This window comes from Nyctibius grandis, chromosome 19 (genome assembly GCF_013368605.1).
Source record: "Nyctibius grandis isolate bNycGra1 chromosome 19, bNycGra1.pri, whole genome shotgun sequence".
In the NCBI taxonomy this organism is placed as follows: Eukaryota; Metazoa; Chordata; class Aves; order Nyctibiiformes; family Nyctibiidae; genus Nyctibius; species Nyctibius grandis.
Window position 1 is genome coordinate 5,933,055 of NC_090676.1, and position 14,117 is coordinate 5,947,171.

At 36.1% G+C, this 14,117-nt stretch overlaps 1 protein-coding gene across 1 annotated transcript; it reads right to left on the reverse strand.

The window, feature by feature from the left end:
- Positions 1-106: 106 nt before the first annotated feature.
- Positions 107-13,779, reverse strand: SPO11 (SPO11 initiator of meiotic double strand breaks). Its single transcript, XM_068416371.1, has 12 exons — positions 13,682-13,779; positions 11,014-11,127; positions 7,995-8,083; positions 7,323-7,389; positions 6,996-7,104; positions 4,728-4,764; positions 4,396-4,505; positions 3,403-3,502; positions 2,851-2,888; positions 1,217-1,293; positions 902-1,013; positions 107-226 (listed from the first exon to the last, which is right to left on the reverse strand). Exons 1-12 carry the CDS (start codon positions 13,777-13,779, stop codon positions 107-109), a joined length of 1,071 nt encoding a protein of 356 aa, XP_068272472.1.
- Positions 13,780-14,117: the final 338 nt, after the last annotated feature.

A 14,117-nucleotide genomic window follows, 5' to 3' on the forward strand; every position in this document is an offset into this window, starting at 1 on the left:
AACCTAACAAGAAGCTGAAGCATACTCCTCTCTCTGCGTTTTTTTCTAAGAGCAGTCAACAAAATAAATAAATCTCAAGAAAAACATTTCATTGGCAAACAAGCATTCATAGCCATCCACCAAATTGCAATTTGTTTGGTAAATAGACTCTGGAAAGGTAATCTGATGAAAGAGAAGTTAAAGCTTGAATTTCAGCCTTCAGTTTAGATGCCGCCATAATTTCCAGCTAAAAAAAAGAACAAATTAATGTGTGATGCTGTAACAGCCTGATCCAGGGTGAGGTAATTATTTAAATAAGAATTACACTTGTTGGATGTCCATGTAGAACTGTAAAGTTAGCGTTACTGGAAATGGTGCTGCCAAATCCCTGTCACTGAGCTGAGATACACTTTACTGTATGTCCATGTGTTCGCTAGTGTGTACCTCACAGTAACACAAGCAATTTACAAGATGAGGATACACAGGAAGGAGAAGGTATACAGTGCCTGTTCTTCCTTTCTAACCATTTCACACAATATATGCCTGAATTGAGACATAGGTTTTTAAAAGCTACAGGTGAGATTAGAGGCCTAGTACTGAGTAGGTAACTGCTGTAAGCATTCCCCTGCTTGTGAAGACGTAATTTATCCTGTAATATTTAGGAGAGCAGTAAAATCCCATGTACAGCATGTGATCATCAGATGGCTAATGGCAGAAAAGCTTAAAATGCTGCCAGTTCTGGCCCACTGATTTGGAGAGACAGTGGGCATGGGCTTACTCAGTCTTGCCTTCTTTTAGGGCTACAAAACCTTACTGGTTCTGCTATACTTAGAGTTTGTCATCATAAAGAGGAACAGGACTGCAGACAATAGGATTTGTCCCGTGGGGAGCAAGCAATAGGAAACAATAGGTTTATACATACTTCTTTTTTCCACATTGGCTGACAAGCAATGTAAGGTCTCTTTTGTATACTTGCTAACTTATTTTGATCTTGCTTTGTAAATGGAATCAGGACATCTTTGCATATATTTAATCTGAAAAGAAAATAAAGTATTTACATTTTCTCATATACTTAAAAAGTATTTATTCCAACTTATTTCTTTATATTAAGCCAAAATAACATATGAAAATAATGATGAATTTAAATGTCAGTTATCTTTTTGTGCATTAAGCCAGATTGCATTTCCTGTCTATGAAACAGAAGAATACTTCTGTTTCTTTTGGGGAAATAACTAACCTCTTAAGATCAGATGGAAGGAGACCAAGCCACTTTATAGCTGGAACGGTGAGATGATGGGCCTCAAAAGACATTGACTAAAATAAGAAAGGTCAGCTATAACATTCAGTGACTTTTAGTTTAAATTATTTGAGATATATGCCTTCCGAGGTCATGGTCAGATTTTATTACAAAGATAGTTAGGTATTTTCACTATCGAATGGTATAGGAGAAAATAGTGCAACTGAAGCTTACAGTATCCCCTTGCCGGAAAACGTTCCTTCGCTAGGACTTGCACCCTTCAGCCTATGACAAATTCTAGACTAGTCCGATTTAGGCTGGTCTAGTCCGAATAGTTTTGTTTTGTTTTTTATAGTCAATATGAGTCTGATTGCCAAAAAAAAAAAAATTAAGCCAGGAGGAGCAATGACAATCAAATCTGGAAATTTCTGCTGGAAAGTACTACATCATATAAAAATAGCCCAAACAAAGATTCGTCTGGTCCAGTATCATGGCTACAGTAAATATCTTAGGGAAAAGTGTAAAAACAAATAAGCAATTAATGATACTTCTCAGAATACTCCCCCTGCTCCCAACGGTTTGTGACTCCAACTTTCACCAGAAGTGGTGGTGGTGTAATACCTGATTGTGTCAGGTTGCTTTTAGAATCCATGAAAAATTTTGTCATCTACAGCACCCTACAGCAAAGTATCACCGTTAAATTACATGTTGTATAAAGGAATATTTCAACTGTTTGTAATGAACTTGATGTATTCTGGTTTCATTTGATATACCTGTTGCTCTGTAACTGAACAAAGTAAACTTTGAAAGGAATATGACAATTTAATTTAATCCTGGAAGATGGTGTTTTGTCAGTTTAAACACCTTTGTGGAAGCGCTGAAAGCGTGACAGCTTACCTGAATACTTGGGAGTTCTGTCTCCCTGGCTGTCCTTGAGGCATACGTTATGACATACATTTGAACTCTGACATCATCAATCTCTGACAGTTTTCTGAAGTGTGTTTGTTTGGTTGGTTTTTTACTTTGGATGTTCTTTCTCCATTGCTCTACTGAACAGTTCACCCATCTGCTCCTGCCCTCTGCCTTCACCTTAGTCTGCCTGCCTTCCATATTGTCTTCCTGTACCTCATCTTTTAGCAGTGTAATATAGTAATACCTTCTTGTCCCCTTTGTCTCTTCTTCCATAATGTTCCACACTAACACATGTATCCATAAGCAAATTCTCACCCCAAACCAAAATCTTTACCAACATAACATGACTTTGTGGAGAGTCACCCATCTCACAAGTTATGTCCTCCTCCTCCCAAGGTCTCTCCAGCCTTCATTTTTCTTCTAAGGCAGAAACAGAGCAAAATGGAGAACACTGTTCTATTTGGACTCCTGAGAACTGCCTGTGCAGCAGGGAAAAACTGAAATACAGTTAAATGAAACACCTGACGTTGTTATCCAGTTTCTTTCTGTTGCAGGAAGAAGCCATTTCTGCAGATGCACAAGGCCTAAAAACTCTGTCTTTGTGTTGAAACAAAATGATAAAAGGCAGTAGCCATTCTAACAAAGGCTGTAACATTTCATACATTCCAGCTTCAAGGCTGGGCTACAAAACAGTGTATTTGAAGTGGAAAAATTATACTCACCACAGATCCATATTTGTAGATGCACATTATTTCTACACCTAGGTTGCAGAATACCAAATGTCAAGTGTCTGTTTTATCTGCACACTGGGCATGTTTAAGAAGACTGCATTAAGAATTCAATTTTATGCATAACAGTTGTGGCTTTATGATTAGTGAGGTTCTTTATGTTTTACAATTAGTTTTAGAGTATGTAAAGATAATCAGAATTTGAGCATAATATGTCACCTTTATATAGTTCAATGTTTCACGCTGTCTGTGCATAGTCATTTCAAAACCAAGGATAATCAACTCTCTTACATCTTGTCCAACATCTATCACAAAAAGTGTCTTTCTTTATCCTGTGTAATCTGTATCTCTTAACACTATTGCTTTCAGCAGCTGCTTCTCAGTTTGCAGTAATCTTCCTAATTTCAGGTGGCATCAGTGTAGATACATAAGAGATTTTCTACATTTTGTGTAAGTGAATTCAGATTCTGAATTCAAACAAAGGCATACACACTCACACACACCGAATCCCTCATGAAATGAGTTATAGAACCTCTACAGATTTACCGTGTGGATCTGCATCCATAAGGGTGAAAACAGGAATTTGAAAACTATCCCACAGCTTTCTGACCAAAAGTCGTGTATTAAGATCTGGTACGCCTCTTCCCTAAGGAAATAAAATAAAAGCAGACAGTTTTAAGTTAATTAAAAACATCTGGCTACATATGTGTTTACATTTGTCATTTAAAAGCAAGCAAACAAATAAAATGCTGGCAGAAATATTTCTCCAGCAGCTAATTTGCAGGGAAAGTTGTATGCTCCCATTTTGGCTCTGTGAGGAGGGAAGGAGGAATGGGCCAGGGAGGAGCACGGCATGTGTCCTGGATTACAGGCAGTGTAGACGTACCATACATTCCTCTATTTAAGGAGTTAATTTGTAAGGTCTGGAAGCTGGTGTATAGATGCACCCTGATATCTGTATAAACTGGTATAAAAAGGCCACTTTTTTCTTCTCAAAAATATTTATGGCACTAAGGAAACAATATAAAACAAGTTCTTTCTATGACTGACTATAACTGGACAGTATGCTGCGTAGTATAAATCCTTCTCTCTCTTAGGTATGGGGATATGTTTTTATCTCGTTGTGGGCCAAATTTGTCCCAGAACAACTAGGTATGCATATTCAATTTACACATTCCTATTAATTCTCCAGGCTTCATAGCTCTTTCAGTACAATCCAAAATTGTCCAATTCTGTTTCATTTGAGTTTGCTAAACCTAGGATCCTGAAGGTTACTCAACAGTTAAGTCCTTCTGAGACTGAGTGGGGCAGCTGCTTTGCAGCAGCACACAAAGTTGATAAGCTACCAAGCTCTAAGGAGATGTTTGGAGGAAATAAGTCTTTAGAATGTGTATTTTGTACTTCTACCAGGATAATAAATTTTTAAAAAGTATCATTAGACATGTTTCATATTAGTTTTATTATGGTCTTATGACCAAGTTTGAGCACGACTACAAATTCTTACGTCTAGCTAGACGGTATGAAATGTAAGATGCATACCGTAATCATTATACATGGGGACAATTTATGGCAGAAGTCATCATCCAGGAGTCTCTGAAAAGTTGCATCTTTTTCTACAATTAACATAAATTTGGCTTGTGAGATTAAATCTTTGCTGTTAAGGCTAGCTGCATGTAAAATGATCCATCGCACCAATCAATTAAAACTAAATGCTCTAAAATACCTGTTCTGGAGCCAAAAGCAGTAATCGTGACTCAATTTCAGAGCCAACAAGCAAAGAAAAAATTACCAGAACATTGTTTAACTTGGAATATTCTTTGGTTTTAGTTTATTTTTTCAGTCTACAATGAGAGTTCTTGCTCAAAGGATACTTTTAATTCCTTGAACATTAGATGGCACAGTGACTGCCTAAAACAACAAAAATGAGATTAATAATTTTAAATAGAGAAAATGATATATTTTAAAATAACAACGTTAGGTAATGAAGGACACAATTAGATCCTGACACAACCATTCATCTTCTATATACAAGATCAATCTTGACATTTTCACCTCTTTATAAGCGTATTCAACCATTCATATCCTGCTCTATTGTATGGTTGTGCAGGAGTCCTCCTGACATAACAAGATGCTTTTCAAAAGTGTTTGTGCTACTGTCACAGAAGATATGGGCATTACAGAGATAACAATGTCCTGATTAATTTTTTAATCTGTCTTAGCCAGAAAAAAAGTGTGCTTGGTGTGAAGATTGCAAATTTAATACAGGCTTAAAACATTTAAGTATTCCTTTTGGAAGACCATTAAATCTTTCTTTTATTAACCTATAACCCGATTTTATAACTATTTTGGAGCAACAATTTTAAGACATAGTAGTGTTTACATCTCATATTAGGATTGGCTCAGTCTTGCAAGCATATGGATGAGAAAGCAGGAACTGAAGGAAGAACTTGGCAAAAGAGTATGTACATATTGAAGTGTGTGGTCTGTTTTTACTTCTGACTGCTAAATCACCTCCAGTGCCAGGGTGGAACAACTCAACAAATAAAAATACGAAGAGCTGTAGAAGAGCATTAATAACAGGGGTCTTTACGCTCTGCTTAAAAACCAAGTGTAATAGACAGCTAAGTTTATCTTTCCATTTTGAAATTACCGATTTAGGCTTACAATGAACACATTTTTCAGGAAATCATGACAACAGTCAGCAAGTCTCAGTTCTCTTTAGCTCAGTACCACCTCTGATAAAATTACTTGACAATACAAGCCCTTCTAATTCCTGTATAAGTGATAATCCTGAGACCCAGCAGCCTGATATTATATAGCTTTGGTTGTACAGTGCTGGGCACATGAAGACAATATCAACTCATATGCTGACAGAGTATTGTCATTTAACTTCTGTAAATAAGAACATAATTTGGGTCCAAAAAGAGATTTCTTTCTCTGATTATAGAGGCTCAGTTCAGTTTGTCATCTGTGCTGTTGCTACTAGAGGAGTCTGCCCAGTGTGGTAGGAGCAGCTCATTGACGACCATACGAGTAGGTTAATGCATGCTGTAAGACTTGTTTTCTTACTCTGCCAGAAATCAGTCTATCGTGACAGAAACTAAGTATGTTCGAGTGCCCAGGGTTCTTTCATTCAGACCACTTATTTGACAGAACATTGTAATATAAAGCCTAAGATACACAATGTATATGCTTTCCTCTGCATGGCTCCCGTGGAAGAAGGTAGTGCCATATATCCAAAGGATATATTCCTGGTGAGTACATAGCTGAGCTTCAGAATTGCAATACAGTTGAGCAATACTATCTCTTTTTTTTCACCCAGGCTGTAATATCTCAATTTGCCAGGAGCACAGGTCTGTATAATAAATGTATACAGTAACCTGAGCTAGAAGTAGTGCAGGATATCATGCAAAGGTAGATGCTATGAATTACTGTTACTGTTCTACAATACGTACTGTTGCACTGCAGGTACAATTCACTTTTGTACCATCTTCCTCAGTATAACTTAAATTACCAGCAACAAAACCTTTAGTTGTAGACAGCTGAAAAAACAGTAAGTTGTAAACAGTAAATTGGAAGTTACATGATGTTATGTTACTATATTACATAGCAAAACAAGAAACTTCTGAAAGGAATTCTGACCACTAATAAGCAGTTATCAACTGCCATCAGCCTTTTAAACACTAAGCAATGTTGTCGTCATCATGGATATAAAGGCATACTTACAATAAATGATGCTAACAACTGCATTTATAGATCCAAAGGCATGAGATACAACTAAATTTGAAAGGTTTTTACATCTTTGTCATACTTTAAATTTTCATTTGACCCCCAAGTTAGCAAATTGCTAAACACTGAAGTTTAAGCACTGCCTTCACTAGATAATAGCAAAAGGCTCTGTGATTTCAGCTGGCAGTTTGTCCCAAACTCTTTGGAGCAAGCAAACTCTATCAATTTTCTCTGAAGAGAGAAACCTTTTGAGGGATGTGATAAACCATAATTAGGTTTCATTTGCACAAATGACACTTTTGATTTTAACTAAGTATTTCCTACTGATAACTTTTCTTGATATTTCACCTTTCAATTCAATCTATATGATTTGGAAATAATGACAAAAACATTCATAATAAGCCACTTACTATATGTAGACTTCTCCGAGGTATCTTAAGCATGCAAGAAATGTCATTGATTATATTGTCCACAACACTTTGGCTTCCAAACAGTAGTGTATCTGAATAATATATATCTCTATCAAGACAAAATATTGTATTCGTAATTATAATACTGAAACAGCTCATTTTCATTCTCATGAGAATTTTATAGAGGGCATGGATAATCAGATCAACCTGAAGCATTTTACGTACAGGAATCCATTATCCTACAGGTTTGTATCCTACATGCTGTTTTTCACAATAACATTCTTAAAATACAACTTTATCTGAAATTACAGAAATGTAGTATGTTACCTTTTGGTTGCGTAAGTATTGCTCTGCACCATCTTATAGATCATAGATAATATTTTGAGCATCAGAGCTGAAAAAATATATTTTACAAAAATATTTTATCCGTTTTCAGAAACGCATATACAATAATTTGTCTTATATTGACCCATATTTGTGTCGCATAAAATAAAACTTTGAAACTTATTTTAATGTGCTGTGAAAATACAGAGAGATTGTACTAATCAAAAGACTCAATAATTTCTAGCATAATTAGAAAAAATATGATGGAGTCAAGTGAGGAAATGTATGCCCTGCTGTCCAGGCCAAGAAATTAAATGGCTGAGTTAGAAAAAGAAATTAGCTTATTGTCCATATTCCAAGGTTCCTTTACTAGCTAGCTTTTTGAAGAAGGGTGATGTTTTTACATTAAGACCTTTTAAATATGCCTTCAGCTGATACTCGTTCAGGGAGGGTAGAAACTGTAAGTATGCTGTATTAATTTCACTGTCAAACACTATAATTTAATAGAGAAGAGAAAAGCTGAAAGGCTGGTCATAATATCTGGTTATATTAGCCATACACTTCTAAATCACAGTGCATAATATTGTTTTAATTTCCTGTTGTTTTTTTTTTTAACAAAGTTTTGAACTAAAATACAAGAGAAAACACGAATTCCGCTTTCGGACTTTAACTTACCAAATTTTGGTGCTGATCTAGGGCAGTCACTCCTTATTTGTTTTGTAGTACAGTGTGGTATCATCTGTAGACCTACAGAATCTTTAAATCTGATACATTGCAAACAAATATAATAAAACTGTAAACTTATTGAGTATATGTAAATTGTTCTCTGCAACGTCATTAAGACCCAGACCCCTTTCCTATAATCAAATATGCTAGTGCTATTTTCAGACTCAGTACAGAAACCATCAGTTTGGGTGGAGTTCGAGTGGCCAAAGGAAAAAGGCAGGCAGTAGTCATCATTTGCCAAAAATGGCCCATTCAAAACATTACTGAACTGCCCCCAAACTGATCATTGGCTTCAAAACATGAAAGAGTTTCTCAAGAAGATGCTTCGAGACTGAATTTAAGCCTAAAATACCTAAGTTTCCAGACAAAAGTAGAGACAAGAAAAATATTTTATACATGTTTATAACTGTTAATATACCAGCATCAATTATTATTTAGCATAAAACCAAAGGAATAAATTACAGGAAAAAATGTGAATCATTATTAGAATACAAATCAAGTCTGACACAGTGACTTTCTGGCATAGAATGTATGAAAAGTGTTATTATTTCATATTACAATAATGTCTGTTAAATTATTATCAGAATAACTAAATTATATTCCATTATTAACTTTAGGAAACAAAAATGTGGTCCATCCTATTCTTTAAACAGTTATTTAATCTAAATGAGCTCCATCATTTCGTGCTTCACCATTTCATGTCTGAAGGTGCACATTTCACCAAGAGAATCAGTTATTTTTCTTAAGGACACTTCATTATGTTACTTAAAATTATTTTAGTGCCTCATGATATGACAGCCCCATCTTTAAGGCATTCTTTTTCATTTCAGAGTTTTGTATGTGCTTTTTAAAAGTACTGGTGGTAAAACGGCCATAATTTTATCTAAAAACACGTTTCTAAATTTCTTTGTCAAAGGTGTTGCTCCGTGCATCCTTTGGGTGGCAGAACACACCAGGCACATGGGGAAAGTGACAGCACTAACAAACAGCACAGCGTAGCATCTGCCTGACAGCTTGAAAGTAACTTTCTTGCCTTTGTGCTGCAACATTTAAAACATATTTGTGCATTTCACTTGCTCGCTTGGGTTAAATAAGAAGCGCTCCTTTCCGAAAGCAGTACGCTGAAGGACCCGGTCAACGTGGCTCCCACAGCTGTTTCATAAAGGCAGCTGCAAACTGGCACTAGATCGGACATCCAGCAATTCTGCCTGGGATTGCGTTTACCCCAGCAGAGTAATTCTCTATAAAATCTTCTTTCCACTAATAGGAAATCTATTTTTTTAAAAATTTATTTTCTGGAAGGACACAGCTGGACAATGGAAACTGTACTGCTTTAGGCCTGGCATTCTCACTGGTTGACATCATTCTCAGGTAAATACCTCTCTGGGCATCTACAAATGTTCACAAGGAATGTTTCAAACATGAAATCATTCTCTTGTTCTACTAGATCCTGCCCAGCAGATTCCAGCTGTGTAGATTAGGTATGAAAAGGCTGCCTAAAAAAAGAAAAAAAATGCCCCACTGACTATATTTTCTTCCACTCGTATTTTGGCATTCTGTTTTTATTTTTGTCTATTTATTTTTATTTTAATCTTCTTAAACTGCTGTATTAAAGTGGGATATAGGTCACTGTTCAATGGAAATGCATATCTGAGATTACATTTCTCCACCACAAGTAATAGTTCAGGGTTTTTTTTTAATGTGATTGATGAGTTATTTTTAACATACTGTGATGTTAACTTGTTTTAATTTGAAAGTTTTTCTCCCTATGTGTTCTCATGGGCAAATAACATCTCACATTTGTGTTTCTAGCCTGGAATGCCATTTCCCCCGAGATTGCCAAAAATTGCAAAACTTTGTTATAGTATTTTAATTTTACAGACATATGGTGAAACATTTTTGTCAAACTATCAAGACACAAACCATTAAATTCCCTGGAACATACAACCCCTCAGTTAACTGATTACCTTCAGGCCCCTCAGGTTTTTTGATTGACAGAAATTAATTGTTCTCATTAAGTGAGTATTCCACCGAAGTGTTACGCCTGGAAGGTTCGCTATGCTTTCTCAACTCCAAATGTTTGTAATGTGTCCACTTACAAGCACCTCTGCAATCTTATCAATCTAAATATCCTTTAACCCACTGACCTCCAAAGTTATTACAGGGCAAGAAATAGATTTGTGTCTTCCTTTATCCTTTTGCTTCTGTATTATAGAAAGCAATTAATCTCTCAGTTTCAGGTATTCTCAGTTTAAATGACCTCCTTGGAAAAACACTGTTGCACAAGCAACTTCTACAAATCACCAAGTGTGTTAGAAAGGAGAACAGTTTGCTTTTTCTCTGATCCTGTCTAGATAAGCTTGCATAAGATCTGAAATTTATATAACATATTAGAAACTTGGTTTGCTTTCTTTGGCTGGTAATGAACTTAGAACACAACACGGAGGTAAGAAGTACAACAGGAAGAGACGAGATGCATCTTTTCTGAGGAACAAAAAGATAAGATTATCACTATAATTTTAAGAAATAAGATGCCATGAGGAAAAGCAGAGAAAAAGAAAAGAGGAAGCACAGAAAGGGCCTTGGAGGATGAAATTGCTAGTAATTGTTTCCAGCCTAAAACAGATTTTTTCACTCTAACACAACTTATAATTTCTGGTTTCTACTGCTTCCAGAAAATGATTGTTTATAGGACCTCCCTTTCCTTTCTAACCCCTATTACAGTAGTTTTACATTCCCCTTTATGCTATGGCCTGCTATTACTTAATATATGATGTCTGTTCATGCAGAGTGGTTACTAAGCATTACTTTTTATTTGTCCATTACTTTTTAAGAAGTCAAATTATTTATTGATTCTGATACTTATAGAGCTATGTATGATTAACTTTTCTGGACATTACATAATCAAATTTATATTCATGACATTTATATTAATATAAGGCAGGACTTTAAAATATATAGTACTTACTCTATGTTCCTCCAATCTGATCTGTTAGCCAGTGTGAGGACAGGTGCTTTGTTTTGGGCCACGCTTTTAAGTACATCTTGAATAACATTTTCTATTGCTTCAAGAACTTCAGAACTGAAATAAAGAAAATGAATGACACAGTTCATATGATAAAATCTAGCTCTACTTTGAGTTTTGATCATCTATCCCCACTCCTACAAAAATCATGTAATCCAAAACTGCTTCAAGGATATATTTGTTTCAAAAATGTGGAGGAACTCTTTTGTTTTTTAATTTTGTTTTGCTCAGTTTCCCTAAAATCTTTGACTTTCCATTCCAGATGCGTGACTGAGGACACAATTAAAAGTACGTTTCTATTCAGTCCTGAAACCATCAAATTTTTCACCAGCTGAACTTTTAGACCAACTGGCTGGTTTGTGACTAATGATTAATGTTTTACTATAAATGATGTAATATTGGCTTTGGCTATGATTTGGGCTAAGTTGTTTTTAAATGCTGTAAATTTAAAAAATGTTCAAGAGTACAAATACTTCCTGTTACACCGTTGCACGTTAACCTTTTGATCTGCTGCCCTGAACAAACTGTTAAGGGATTTAATTATATGAAGGCTTAGTCTCAACAGGTGCACTGTGAAGAGGATAGAATCTGTATCTTTCACCTAAAAAGACAAAGTAACCTCGCAGCAGATCCCTTACAGCAAAACTGTAGGCTGGTTTGAGTGTTATGACAGATGCTTTTTATTTTCATAAGCAATCTGACTCCAACATTTCAGCTGTCCTTAAAATTACAAGTGTACTACATACCATCATAAGTTTAGGTAGGAATTAAAAGAATAGACAACACATATTTTAACTCAAAGTTTTATCAGCAAAATCCAATTTTTTGATTAAGTAATATACTAAGAAAAGATGAGTCAATACCAGTACACACCACACAAAATTAATTATCCCACTGTTACAAAACCAGCAAGAATGGTTTTTAAAACCTAGCTATGAGTCTCCTTAAACAATAATGAAGTGTTGGTAAAGCTCTGTTCTATCAGCTGAATATGTTTCTTCCATTTTGCAGCTCAGCTTCCACTTACTCCTCATTCTGCTGAAACTAGATTGTCATTTTTTGAAAGCAATTTCTGGAAAGTGTTAACCTTTTATTTTAAAATGTTATTTGTAATAGTGTCTGTATAAAAAAACCCTACTCGTATTACTAACAATTTTGTCCAATAATGTTAAACCGTTCAACAAACACAATGCAAGATTTTTTTCTGTTTTTCAGATGAATAAACTTGGACACAGAGAGACTAATGGCTTTCCAAAGGTGAAGCAGTGAAGCATTTGCAGTGCTGATAATACAAGAAGGCCTGGTCATGCAGCCAATACGTAAATTCATTTTTTACTGTATAATAGTTTCATAATCAAGTCCAAGATTCCCTGACTTTCAGACTCATAGAATCTTCCTCCTAATTAATATCCTAGATCTCACTGCCATATCCAAAACAGAAATTCTGTTAAGCACAAAAGAAACGGTTGGCTGGTGAGCTAAATGTGTAACACTAAAATAGGTAAGTGAAGCTGACTATGGTGCATACCTCCAGCATAACAAAAATTAGAGTGCTGAATACAATAAAAATATGTATGGGCAGATGGATGAAAGAACAGATAGGTAGATAGGAAATCTAAACCATGTCATTGCTTTGATACTTATAATTGTTTTACTTATTCATTTGGTTCTGTCCACTGTAACTGTCTTAATATTCCAGATATACTTCAACGTTTGCTGCAGAATTCAAAAGTCCAGGTTTCTGTTCCAAACCTAATTTCCCATTTATTGGCCAACAGAAGCTGTAAATGTAGCAAAACAGGAGGAAGAGGACAGCAATTCTCTGTGTACCCCCTGCTGATATTCTGGCTCCTTTTGCAGAGATTAACTGAATTTTAATAAGCAAACATACAATACTGGCCAAGTATGTCTACTTAAAATTCACTCTGGTTTAGTTAACAGCAAAATCTGAGCAGGGAAGGGGCAGGCACTGTATATCTCACAGGGTTTGCCTGATCATTTCTAGTGTGTTGCAGCATGAGAAGATACTTGTTTCTGTATAGTACAAGAAATTATCTTCAACATTAATAGCATAAAAGATTAATATTACAGCACATTTAGCAAGCAAACAATATAAATACACAAGAGAAACAGTTAGAAATAAAAAACTGCAACGTAATAAACCAACACACTCCAAACCCCAGAACCGTACATCGCTAAAGCCATGCAGTTCCTATACTCTGCCACAAAGACTAAGAACCCTCCAAGTCATAATTACTCTTATTATTATTATCCTTTTCCTTTTAAAATACTTTTAAGATGCTCCCTGTCCAGCCTCTGAGGCTGATATACCGTGTATGGAAAGACTCTTTAAAAAAATGATGAGTTTTTTGTTAGTGAAATTCAGTATATTTGTATTGTCACGGTTTTCTGTATCTGTCTGTAACTAGAGACTTTTTGGAGAGGTGTGAGGGAACGGAGATGCTGTTTGCAGTGTGAGAGCCCCTTCATGTGTTTTTATAGGGGAGTATGTTTTTCGCTTTTGCACTAGCCCAGTAGGTGCAATGGTGCACTACCTACTTAAGTATTACCACAGAAAGAGAGTATGGGTGCTATTTTTCACATCTTTTACCTGGGGACGTGGCTCTCATAACCAGACAGACTTGTTTCCCTGAAGCTGGCCTTGTTCCCAGCCGGCACTTCAGTGGGACACACACTATGGTCCTCCATGAAGGTTGGGGCAGACCAATCCAACTTCTCTGGAAGGGATGAAGCCATGTTAAAAAGAGGCAAAAGAGATTACCAAAGAAATTCGAAAAGGCTGTTCTGCATGCTGGACATAAAACTCATGATCTGAGGTCAAACCATAGGGACGGAGAGAAAAAGAAGAAAATTTCTGTAGAAGCCAAAGTCAAGGTTTTCCCGCCCTTCCCAACTGACCGAGGGCTCTTCCCGCCCTTCCCGACGGCTTTTCCCGCTCTTCCTGACTCACCAATGGCTTTTCCCGCTCTTGCTAACAGACAGGAGATGGCCCCGCCCACCCTGACAGGGACCTTCTCCCGCCCTTC